The 13590-nt window shown below is 35.4% G+C and overlaps 1 protein-coding gene across 2 annotated transcripts in view; it reads left to right on the forward strand.

Moving 5' to 3' along the window:
- The first annotated feature begins 586 nt into the window (after window positions 1-586).
- The window catches only part of pemt (phosphatidylethanolamine N-methyltransferase), a 64374-nt gene continuing 51370 nt past the window's right edge, over window positions 587-13590 (forward strand). Inside the window, exons 1-2 of one of the 2 annotated variants that reach the window (XM_052571202.1) lie at window positions 587-812; window positions 3168-3257. In XM_052571202.1, the coding sequence (XP_052427162.1) occupies window positions 756-812; window positions 3168-3257 (147 nt within the window). In that variant the 5' untranslated portion in view covers window positions 587-755. The remainder of the gene's footprint in view (window positions 813-3167; window positions 3258-13590) is intronic. The other variant, XM_052571203.1, reaches the window with a different exon arrangement.

Consider the following 13590-nt stretch of genomic DNA (forward strand, 5'->3'; position numbering starts at 1 on the left):
ATCAAGTAAAATGTCATAATGCAGCACAAAAATAAGTGACGGACACTTGTGTAAAAAATAATACATGAAATAAGACACAAAAGTAGTTTCTGAGCATTTTTTGTTTATGAGTTAATAGCATTAAAAAGATTAAAATGTATACAATAGAAAAACAACAACAATAAATAAAACTAAACAAAAAAGGGACATGGATTAATTAATGCTAAATAAACAAACAGGCATAAAACCATAATATTAAGGGATTCAGTATTATAAGACCTTGCACAAAAGCCTTTTTTTCAGTAAAACACTTTCTGTATACGTGTGCTTTCAATTTATTAAGAGATAAACAGATTCTGAGCCCAGAGTGTACAAGAAAGAATAATTTCAATTCATTATGCAAATAAATAGGCTACAAGAAAACAAAGAAGACCAGTAACAAAAAAAGGTCCAATACGAATTCAGCATGAGAAATATTAATACAGTGTTGCCTCGCGAGTGAACTAATAAACAGTAAAAAATAAAAAATACAATAAAATAAAAATCCCTTCAGAAAAAGAGTGATAGTCCAGGGTTTTAATGACCGTCAGAAACTCCATTTCCCAGAGTGCCATGCGACTTAAGCAGGTCGAAGGTAAACTGTCATGTCCGCTGTGTTGGTAACTTTGGCAAGTTCCTCAGCATTTGCGGCTATAAAGGTGTGAGTTGTTTACAGTGAATGCTGGTGACATGCTGCTGAAAGAGAGTAGACTGTGTGTTTGAAACACGGTCATTTCATGAGCGCAGACTCGCTGGATTGCTGTGGAGGCTTGAATAACGTGGATTACAGTCAGGTCAGGAAGAGCAGCCTTCAGTGCGCCTGTCTGCTCATGCGTGTGCAAGACAGTGCTCATTTAATCCCCGTCGTTATTGTGTCGTAGTATTTTTCAATGCACTTGTTTGCACAATTCGTATTGTGGAATATTTACATTTCATGCACGTGAGCGCTCATGTTGCACGTGCTGTCATTGGCTTTACAGATTCATTGCAATATGATCTTCTACAATATGAGGAGCTGTTGAGGAAGTAAATTCATCTAAACTGAAGGCTTGCACAGATTATATTTGAAATGCATTCGGATCTGGAGTGCTTGCAGAGCCTAGGTTCATTTTTATGCCTGGACATAATCATAATAATTAATAACTACCGTGTCCAAGCACGAATAGATAATGATAATGCATATAAAATATTACAAATGCATTTCAAACATACAGTTAATATTATTTCACTTTTGTTATGTGTCTGTGTGCAATTTCTCTCTCTCTCTCTCTCTCTCTCTCTCTCTCTCTGTGTGTGTGTGTGTGTGTGTGTGTGTGTGTGTGTGTGTGTGTGTACTTTATATATACATATACATGAATGTAAATGTATTTTTATGTGGCATAAATATGATATATGATAATCTTTAGAAGATGGTGACAAAAAAAAAAAACTTTAAAAGGCAGAAATTCTTAAAATTCCCGAAATAACTTCTTTGTGCATTTTATTATTATTATTTTGTTTAAATATAAAAAAACTGTGAATGTTTAAAAAGTAGCTTAATGTTGTCGTTGATCACAAAACAAAAACATGCAAATAAAGACAGAAAGAAACTAACTTTTCAGAGACTAATAGAGTATGATTAAGTAACTATTTTGAATAAAAGAGCAAAATTAAGCAAGATGTGCAGCGTGATATTTAATTTAATGTCTTTTTAAGGTAACAACAACCCAGAATTGCATTTGTTTGCATATTCACAGATATTCATGTTAGATGAATAAATCCTAACCTCATTTAAACACACCTGAACCAGATCTTCAGGATCTCCAGAAACTTCCAAACAGGTGAAAGTTGGAGCAGGTATTTGCCAGATCTCAAGAAATCAGAATATGCTTAACCTGGTTATGGCAGTCAGGTTAATGTCTTTCATTACTCTTCTGTAATCAGAGCTTTTTTTGTGCGTGATGTGGGCCTGTCTAATATGTGTTAGTGAGACTAAGAAGTGTAGAGCGCTGAGAGCAAAACCAGTCCCCCTTTCCAAAAACAAAGAGCTTCAAACAGAAAGTGTTTTAAAGGCCGCTTTGTTTCTTTCTAATGTCCTGTTGTACTCAGTGGCGTTAATAAATCACAGTTTGTTGCATAATACTAGAATCCCCAGAGGATAAAATGGTATGTGTCTGATTAACTGGATTAAACTGCATTTATATGAACAGTCATGTGACCACATCAAAAACAGTGTCCTTGTTGCAGTTTTCAGACGTTCATATGTTTTGCTCAGGCAGCATGTTATGAATGTACTATCGATAATAATGGAGGATCAGCTTTAAAGGTGCAATATGCAACTTTGGCTTCTCTGTTGATTTCTGTGCTTGTTGTTTTTTTTTAAAGTGATGTGTGTATTTTCTCTGATGCTATATTTTCAATCATGTCTATTGATGTGCATAGGTAACTAAGCCAATTGGGTAATTATTTATGAATAAATTTTTCAAGGATGTATTAAATCACAATCTCCAAAAAATATTCAGCAGCACAAGTGTTTTCCACATTGATAATAATCAGATATGTCTCTTGAGTAGTAAATGATCATATTATTCTGATTTCTGAAGATCATGTGACACTGAAGACTGGAGGAATTATGCTGAAAATACAGTGGAGCATCACAGAAATAAATTACATTATATATTTAAATTATAAAATATTATTCCACAGTATTTCTGTTTTCTTCCTGCTTTTAATCCGGTAAATGCAGCCTTAATGAGCAGAAGAAAGTTCTTTACAAAGCATCTTAACTGATCCCAAACTTTTCAATGAGGCACATATATATTTGGTCTGAACAAAAACAGCAGACAGACTGAATGAAAATGCAATGAATAAATACAGTGGTCACCCTTGTACAATTTGATAAACTATTATAAGGCATAATATGGGGGTAAAATAATGAGAAAAACTGTCAGATCCTTTCACATATGCTGTTCATTCACATAAATCCCAATTAATCTCCCTTGAATCGTTAAAATAAAATTTTAAAACTGAATATGTCATGGCAAAAAGGCAGATTTGACCTAAAGGTGACGTGTTTTTTTTTCATGCATGTTCTGTGTTTTACCTGAAATAGCATGCAGAAGAGAGCTTACACACTTCTGTTGTGTTTTGTCGTCTCTTTCTGTCCTCAGATGGACATGTCCGTGTTGGCAGACCTGACGGAGCCCCGGTTCTGCGTGGCTGTGATCGCCATCATCTTCAATCCGTTCTTCTGGAATGTGGTGAGTCACTTTTTCTGCGTCTCTTCAACTTTAAGGCTTGTGTTTGTGAAGCCGTCCGTGATCTGTGTGTTTCTTGCTGGCTCATGTAATGCGGTTACGTGAGAAGCTCTTTCTTGCATAACATTCGTAAACACGACTCTGATTTCTGCCGTCCTCCTGCAGTCTCGATTTTAAAACATTTGCAAACCATTGAGAACGCTGAATGTTTCTGCTCATTGCTCTTGTTTGAAACAGAAAAGCACCTGCCTGGATTTCTTTCCTGTGTTAATGCATTTTCTTCTGAAGAGTTAGTTACATGGGTTACATCACAGCAATCAACCAGCATTTGCTGCTTGATAATTGGTGGGATTGTGGGTGGGAGGGGCTTTCTCATTTAACAGAGCATTTGATTGGCTGCAAATCTAGTGCAGGATGAGTCATCAACAGAGAGAAAAATAACTTTTTAATTGAATTTGTTCACGTAATTGGTAACAGTTTATAAAAAGGTTCCATTTGTTAGCAATAATTTACATAAACTAACAATGAAAAAATGCTTCTTAAGCATTTATTAATTTCAGTTAACTTATCTGTTTATGTTATTGTTACCACTCTACGATAAGGTTTCATTTACTTAAATTATAGTATAATATTATAAATTTACTTAGATTTATAGTATAACACTAAAAAAAAAAGTGAACAAATTTGTAAATAAAACGATTACTCATATGTTTTACAATGAAAGGCCATTGGATTTTTTTTCTACTTTTAACTTTTTTTTTTTTTTTTTGTAATTGTGAAATTTATTTGTAATTCTGTGAGTGAAAACTCATTCTACACTAGATTGTACACTCTTTTGTTCTTACACTAATAAACACAAAACAATACTTTTACAGCATAATGTTTATTTCAATATTAACTAATACATTTTTAAATCAAAAGTTGCTTCTGTTAACATAAAGGCAACACGCTGTGAACTACCATGAATGTATACTTTTATGAATATTAATTTATATTGCTCATTATTATTTCATTTAATTTAATGCATTAACTTATTTTAACAAATGGGATGTAACTATAAAGCATCACCAAGTTATTTAATTGACCTGAGCTCATATGAACTGATAGTGAACTGTATTTTTATTAACCAACCTTAAAAAGATTAATACTGTATTGTTATTTGATGTTACGTAATGCATTAAACTAATTGGACCTTATTGTAAAATGTTACCAGTTGTTTAATCAGATCATTGAACTCTAATGATAATGATGACTCAATGAGGTCTTTAAAAGCATTTTATACTGTAATGTTAACATGGGGTAATCCATTTAGCTACATTAGAACATGATCTTGCACATTTCTATTGATAATTCACACTTCGAGCACTTTATGATTAGCTATTTTTGGGTATATTTGCATCACGTCCCATAATGCATCATATGTGAGAGATTTCCCTTCCTCTGGTTCACTGTATCTGTGAAGTGAGTTTATTATCTGTGAATATGAGTCATGCTTCATGCTGAGCTGGGCTGTGAATGTGGATAATTCAGATCTGTATGCCATTGTCTGGTAGGAACATGGGACTCGCCTAATCTTTAAGCTGCTGATGATCAGAATCCGTCTCTCAGTGTGGCGTCATTGTCCCGTTCCCAGGTGCATCAGCTTTACGGATGTGCTCACTTCCTGATGTTTTGTTGTCAGCCTGATCTGGTTTAGATTAATGTTGGACAAGTGGTTAGGTTTGGGCTGGTTAGCATGACCTAGTTATCCTCTCATGGTAAACTGGAAACTTTCAAAGGAATATTCCAGGTTCAAGTTAATCTCAATCGATGGCACTTTTGTGATAAAGGTGATTGCATTAAATGACTGTAATTTATATTCGACCATTGTGAGGCACTTACAATGGAAATAAATGGGTCCAAGGGTTTTTAAAGAAACCTGTTTCTTATGTATTTACACACTCGTGCTGCTGACTTTTTGTATAAACGCAATATCACACGAGTAGCAGTGTGATATTAGCACGCTGTGATTCTGCCGTATGCACGATGGTGATTTACGATGACTGCGCAACTCAGTGTATTTGTTGGCTGCATCTTACAAGTCGTTGCTGAAAGTAAAAATAACTTCCTTGTTTACAACAGTGTTTCAGTCTCTTTCAATATAAAAGTCTATACTGCTGAGTAACTCATAAAAAACTTGTCACAATCTAATGGTAGAATAATGTAACTGAAATCATAAACACACAAAGTTTCCCAATACAAAATACTATTATTATGTACAGATTTCGGTTTCGGCCTTCAACTATTATGAAAATAGAAAATAATCGAGATGAAACAATTATTGAACCCCTTTCCAGTGGTGCGCTTTCCCATTTTAACAGGCAAATCAGTAAAATCGTGTAACATGACTTTTGCAAAATGGGATGTGCTTGATTTATTAAAGTTAATTAGCTTTATACATGTTTTTTAAAGTGATAAAGAGAACAGGTGCTGTTTCTTAGGAGGATTTCTGTGTATGTGCTTAGAGACTGAGCACAACACGGACATGTAAAGTCATCTTTTAGCTAAAGGTTCGTGCCTAAACAGTCAAATACATGCACAGATGTGTTAAAATGCAGCGCTTAGTGATTATTAATGTACACCTTCATGCAATAAATGAACAGAATAAATGAACAGTTGAGAATTAAAATACATGTGTAACTGTAAATTGGTTCTGTGTGGCTCTTACAATGATAGCGGGCAATTCCTGCCGCAACTGTATGCTTGATATTAATCAAAAAAATTATTCAAAATCACACACTGCTCGAGGGACTTTTGCAGCTTAAATGAGATGCAAAGAAGTTTAATTCTTACAGTGAAGACTATGCTGGTTTTACATTTTATGAAATGTAAACATTTATTATTCATTATTGTAGTACGCTGTTAATTGCTTGCGACCTGCATAAAAGAACCGTAAAGCAAAGTTTGTTTTATTTGAATATTTTCTTTCTATTGTATTTGTCCTTGGCTTTATATTACCATCAGATTAATTATTTTCAATAATTGTGGATTGCTTTTTGTTTATTTGTTCGTTAATTACTAATAGTTACCTGAAATTTCACTCGTCTCTACAATGTAGATGGTATCGAAACCTTATTTACAGGAAATATGTATTTGATATAACTATATCAAATATCAAGTATCACATAAATATCACTACATCAAATATCAATTATAATCTTTAAATAAATCACTCAATCATGATTACAATATAATTGAATATGTATATCAAATAATAATAAAGCTAATTTTAAAATAGGTAGACAATCTTCATTAAATATGGAATTTTAAACAAGAAACATTTTTGAAAAATGTATTTTTGGGAATTATTGCTGTCCTATTCTATTGAGCTCAGTTAATTGGCTTTGCAGCTCAATTAATACTCATTTTGATAAGTGTATAAATGTAAGTGCTTTTATAAAAATTATAAGTGTCACATTTCTGCTTTTAATTACTTCAAAAAATCTATTTACAGTAAGTGTAACTTTATTTATTGATTTATTTGTTTGTTGTAATTATGTCACAAAAGCTTTTGATTTGATTCTAATCATCCTACTACTTGCCCGCTTGATCCTATTCCATCTCATCTCCTTCAAGCCATTTCACTCACATCATCAACACTTCCCTCCACACTGGTGTTTTTCCCTCATCATTTAGACAGGCACGTATAACTCCACTACTTAATAAACCCAACCTCAACCCATCTCTTTTAGAGAGTTACAGACCAGGTTCCCTTCTTCCTTTCATTGCAAAAACACTTGAACGAGCTGTGTTCAACCAAGTCTCTACATTTCTCACACACAACAACCTCCTTGACAGCAACCAGTCTGGCTTCAGAAGTGGACATTAAACTGAGAGCGGAATCCAAATCTTTTCACAACATCTAACTACTGGGGTGCCTCAGGGCTCAGTTCTTGGACCACTTCTCTTCTCTGTCTACATGGCATCATTAGGTTCTGTCATTCAGAAACATGGCTTTTCATACCACTGCTATGCTGATGACACTCAACTCTACTCTCATTCCATCCTGATGATCTTACGGTAGCTATTTGCATCTCAGCTTGTCTAACTGACATTTCTTCCTGGATGATGGACCATCACCTTCAACTCAACCTTGCCAAGAGATAACTGCTTGTGGTTTCATCAGACCCATTGTTCCATCACAATTTCACCATCAAGTTAGACACATCAACCATAACTCCTTCAAAAACAGCTAGAAGCCTTGGAGTTATGATTGATGATCAGCTGACTTTCTCAGACCACATTGATAAAATGGTCCGATCCTGCAGATTTGCTTTATTCAACATCAAGAAGATCAAGCCCTTTCTTTCAGATCATGCTGCACAACTCCTTGTTCAAGCTCTTGTTCTGTCCAGGCTGGACTATTGCAATGCTCTCTTGGCAGGTCTTCCAGCCAGTTCTATCATTTTTTAATGAGCCGAAAAGAATACACGTCCACCCTCTGTTTATCAATTTGCACTGGCTTCCAATAGCTGCTCGCATAAAATTCAAGGCATTGATGTTTGCCTACAAAACTACCACTGGCTCTGCACCCATTTAACTGAATGTATTACTTCAGACCTCTAGAAGCTTGCGTTCTGCAAGTGAACGTTGCTTGATTGTGCCATCCCAAAGAAACACAAAATCCCTTTCACAGACTTTTACATTAACTTTCCTGCTGGTGGAATGAACTCCCCAACTCAATCCCAGCAGCTTCTTCAAGAATTGGCTAAAAACACATCTCTTCCATCTGTATTTGACCCTCTAACTCTAGCATTCTTTATTCTAATTCTATTCTTTCAAAAAAGTGTCACTTTTAGACTTGCACGCTATTAATTTACTAACTGCTTGTTTTCTGTAAACACAACTAACATTTGCTTCTCTAATATTTTCTATTCTATCTGTTTTCTTTTTATTTATTATATAATAATAATAAAAAAATCCTTGTTACATGTACTGCGTTAGGCTAACTGAGACTTGTCATAGCCCTAGCATATCCTTGCTCTTTTGTTGATTCTGATGGCTTCCATTGTCCTCATTTGTAAGTCTTTGGATAAAAGCATTTGCTAATTGTCTAAATGTAGATGATTTCAGCATAGCTTGTACTGAACCCAGTGAACTGATCTTGGATCTGTTGTGTAGGTTTAGAGTTGAATTCTGAGGCAGTTTAGCAGGGATGTGTCTTTTATGGATCCTACAGTTTGTCTTTTATGGATGCATGTTTGCAAAATGTATGCACACACTCTCTCTTGCAGTCACACTTAAGTGCAGCACCGAATGAGCTTTCAATGGGTGTTGAGTTTACCAAAGCATTACCACCAACACACATCTCAACTTATTTTTTTTTTCCTTCCATTTTTAGCACTTTCCCTGCTTTCATGCTACATTATAAGTGCACACCACTTACAGCCTGTAGTCTTTTAAAGAAGTTTTGGCCATTTTTCTTTTTTAGTTATGGCCTTCATGTGCTCTCAAGCAAGCATTAGGGTTGCTTTTAAAGGAATTACAGCGGATGAAATGGAAGCAGTGCTGTTTCAGAGCACCCTCTGGCCTTCGGATGGAGATTCACTACTGATCACAGAACCGTGCTTCACTGAAAGATACACATGACAATCACAGTTTCTGTCTAATTGTGATTACATTTTAATTCATCATGCCGTCCTGATTGACAGAAGCTCTAAATGAGCTGCAGAAGAGCACAGCTGAACCTAATGTGCGAGGGATTTTGCTTATGTGGACAAACATGGATGCACAGGTTTATATTCCACTGAAGGAACAGGCTGTTTGGTAGTGTTGTGTGTGTGTGTGTGTGTGTGTGTGTGTGTGAAGGGGATCGAGACGTCCTCTCCTTTAACCTGACCTTTCCATCTCACACAGATCCTGCCCGAGCTTAGCATTCACTTCTGCATGATGTTCACACACTGCACAGAAAACACACAGCGAGGCCCTGATTACAATCATTTCACATCATTTTTTTTTTTTTGTGCATCTACTTACTAAACCTTTTTTTAGCACGTTACTGTATAATTCGATCTTCGGTGTGGATTAATGACTTCTTACAGTGTGTTTCACTTGTTCTCAAAAAGCTTAGGGTATTCGACTCATGCAATTGACATCAGCAACACGTCTAAGTTATCCAAGATAATCGGCGTGGTCCAAAAAAAACACTTTCACATAAACTAAAAAAGACCTCTGACGTCAAAATCGTTTCTACACCAAACGCTGTAGTGTAAAAGTACCCTAAAATTCGGTCCCCTCTGTGTTGTTCTTCCTCATGCACCTCTAAAATACAGTATGTTTTCTTGAGATTTGGCACTTTGTCACAGACCCCTGCTGTGCTTGTGGTTGTCTATTTCCGGTGTGTGTTTGTGGGCCACAGCGCCGCAGGTTTCTCATTATTACAGCCGTCCTCTGACACACTAACACACTGCCACAGGACTCCTTCTCGTCTGGATGATTAGGTCTTTAGGACAGGAGATGAACCAGAGAGCCACAGATCACCTCTTATGTCACCGCTCTACTGTCAGGGTAGTGATTTGGTTCAGAAACTGCTGAACAGCCAATCAGAGTTCTCATTCTCACCAGGGATTTTTACAGGTCATCTGTTGGTCTGTTATATGTAAGCCTTGTTTTCTGTTCTCTCCGTTGTGACCTAGTTTTCCTGAGTTGCATGATTACATCATTCAGTTCACCTGTTGTCTGTTAGTCATCTCATTAGTTCCCTTTGTTTGGTTCATTTTTCTCTTAGTCTTGGTCCATTCTCCGTCAATGTTAAGTTGGTTTCCGTGCCCTGGTCTCATGGACTTATGTTATTAAAAGACTTGTTGATCTCCTTCGTGCTTGTGCAGTTTGTATCGTTATTTTTACAGTTCAGCTGCAGGACATTCGTTTAATGGCTTTGGTTCGAGTTCTGATTATTGATTATTTTTATTTTTATTTCTTTTAATTTAATTTTTTTAATTTAATTATTATTTTGTTGTTTATTTTATTATTTATTTTTTATTTAATTTAATTGGATTTAATTGTATTATTTAATATTTCATTTTTTTTTTTTAAATTTTTTATTTTAAATTTTATTAAATTTTATTATTATTTTGTAATTTTTTTTATTTTATTTTATTTTTTATTTTATGCCTTGCCTTCAGGATTTTGGTTCCAGCTGCTTAATAATTCTGTTTACTTCTGGAGAAAAATCTATTTTTTGCTATTTTAATTTGATTCATTAATTCATTCATTCATTTGGTGTCTATGAAATGGTAAGTATGGTGTCTATATTTAGGTTTTCCACTTTATTTTCTTCTCCATGCTAGAAATCATTTCCAGTCAGAGTCATGCGTTCTAATTAGCTCTCTACTGCACTTTATTTGATTGATAGGCTTAATTGATTTATTGGATGCCGTCATCTCAGTAGATGTGGAGAGCTTGCCATTTTTAGATGCATTTTCTACCTTTCTGCAGCCTAAAACAGCCTAACATGGGCATGAAAATGGTCACGCACTGCATTCTGGGAGAGAAACTTGTGGCAGAGTCAGCCAAACGCATTGCTATGTAATACAGTATGAAAATAATTACTTTGAAAATGTGGTCCTGGAATAGGTTTGGATCAATGAAGTGAAATGCACTGAAAGAAATTTCTGTACTGTATCAAATTGCATGTGGATTTATGAGAATCCTTATTATGGCTGCATGATTAATTGAGATAAAATCACTTTATGGCTTAATGCAATTAACATGCATTTAATATGCATTTTAAAATAAGTTTGTCATTTGAAAATGAAGAAATTAAACATTGGTATTGCAACATTGGTATTATAATCTTACAGTTGTAAAATAAAATGATTATTATTAGGCATGTCCGTTTAACATGTTAAATTGGTGTGATTTATTATATATATAAAAAAAGAATGCATTAATATGATCAATGCATTTAGGTTCATTTACACATTTTAGTTTTCTATGGGGTATAGTTTCTTTCTATGTTTTTAACCTTATTTTGTATTTCATTACTCAAAAGATTCATGCAGTGTTGATGTAGTGAATTTGGTTAAGAAATGTTATTACTTGACTGCTCTAATTATTATTTCTTTATTTTTGTTAAATACTTTTCTTTTACATTTTTCAGTGAAACGTTACAATAGCAGTATTTCTTAATTTGTTTTATTAAATTAAATTTAGTAATTACAATAATTATTATGATTTACAGTAAACTGATGTTGTTATTATTATTATTATTAACAATAATTATTATAATAATTATTGTTGTTGTTTTATTGCCATATTGATGTATAAACACAAAAATACAGCCGTACAAACAAAGAAAACCTTTTTTTTTTTTTATCACAATACCAATATTTAGCAGAAAAACAGCTTGAGCAGGTTAGTAATAGAAATGAATCATCTTCATCACAGATCTTTAATGTCCTACAGAATGAACCAAACACTGTTATACAATAATCTTATAATCTAGTGTGTGATAAAGAGTTGAATAGAGATGATGTGAGTCGAGGAGGATGGGATCCGTGGTTCTTCTCAGTCTGTACATACTGGAGAAACAATGACGTCACCCTCATCTGTGAAACAAAAGATTTAGTGTTGGGGAAAAACTTGAACTTACACTGTGTGAGTCATATGATTATGGCAGTTATACAGTGAACTATGAAATTGTTCCTTGTATGGAAAATATTTTGTAAAAAAAAAAAATTATAATCTATATATACACACACACGCACACACACACAATGCATTTTTCAAATACAAATTAATCATATTTACCATATGCATGTATGATTTCTAAAGTAATTGAGTCAAGAGCAGGGGGTGATATTCTCCTTTTCTTTTATTTAATTAACATTAATGCATGATTCATCACACTAGCATGCCATTTCAAATAGTGTTTTTTGTTGTTGTTGTTTTACCGTGCTGTGATTATTTTGCAGTTAAATGGTAAATCATGCAGGATCTCATGTTGTGGATTTTTGCATTGTTTACTTAAACATTCAACTTTTGTCTTAGCATCCGAACATGAGAGTCAGTGCTGTGAATAACGAGAGAGAACTGCATTTCTTTCCACAGTACCGACATCTCTTAATTCATGCACCTTAATTCAGCCCAACAGTTTAGAAGTAAGCTCATCACAAACATCTCAGACGAGAGAAAGGTTGTGAGTGTTAAGCATATATCACATGCCGAGTGTGTGACACATCAGGAGCCGTTCATGTGCATCCACACCGAAGCAGCGGAACAAGTTCAAACTCAATCCACAGATGTCCCAGGGCTGTTTTAATGCACAGGGTCTGTGCTGGGATGCTCAGGACAGTACAGAAGAGTTTACATGTTAACGCTTTACAAAACCACGGACACAATCTTTCATTAACTCTGCAACAATTGCAGATAAGATAAGATAAATAAGGAGACGCGGTGGTAAACGTTGGTATCGATCAAGGGGCAACCAACCCCTCTCTTTTACCATCTTAGACCAGGCACTCAGAGTGTATACTAGACATGAGACCTACAGCTATCTGGGTCACAAGTTTAACATTGCTGGAGAATGGCGTCTGCAAGTGACTGACATGGCACATCAGTTTATGACAAGACTGGATCTCATTGATGCATCACCTCTTTCAGTTACTGTAAATGTGCAAGCAATAAGTGACAGCTTTTTCTAAAATCAGCATTGGCTTTGTCTCAACACACATTCTGGTTTTATCTTCCAGTAAGGACAGGATGGGGGGCTTGGAGTCCCAAACTGCATGTGGGAGAACATAGCCACAAGACAGTCTCGCCTTATCAACATGCTAAACCGTGATGATGTCAGCATGGAGCGAATGGCCAGAGCATCCTTGATGCTGGGTTTTAAAAGATGGAGGGTGCCACACGCATGAGGTGGGGAAGACAGCTTCCTGGGCTTTAAAAGAAAGACCAGTGGAAAGCTGGATGGATGGGCACAGGGTTTGGTGTGTCGTCAGACTGGCCAGACTTAAACGACCTGTGCTGCTCTCTGCCTGATGCATGACCCTTGACTTGTGGAGCTCATTGGTGCTCAGATCCCCTGCGTGGCTGAGGAGCAGATCTTTAAACACACTACTGTACAGTCTGAATGGATCAACTCACCTGCAAACACTTTTCTAGGAACCGCTAATAAACCACATATCATTAAGATCTCTCAGAATGGCAGAACAGTTACACTATTTGAGGTGTCATGTGAATTTGACTTGTTTATGTAGGACTATTAAAAGTGAAAGTGACGTACCATTCAGCCAAGTATGGTGACCCATACTCAGAATTTGTGCTCTGCATTTAACCCATCCGAAATGCACAC

Source organism: Carassius gibelio, chromosome B12, assembly GCF_023724105.1.
Source record: "Carassius gibelio isolate Cgi1373 ecotype wild population from Czech Republic chromosome B12, carGib1.2-hapl.c, whole genome shotgun sequence".
Taxonomy (NCBI): Eukaryota; Metazoa; Chordata; class Actinopteri; order Cypriniformes; family Cyprinidae; genus Carassius; species Carassius gibelio.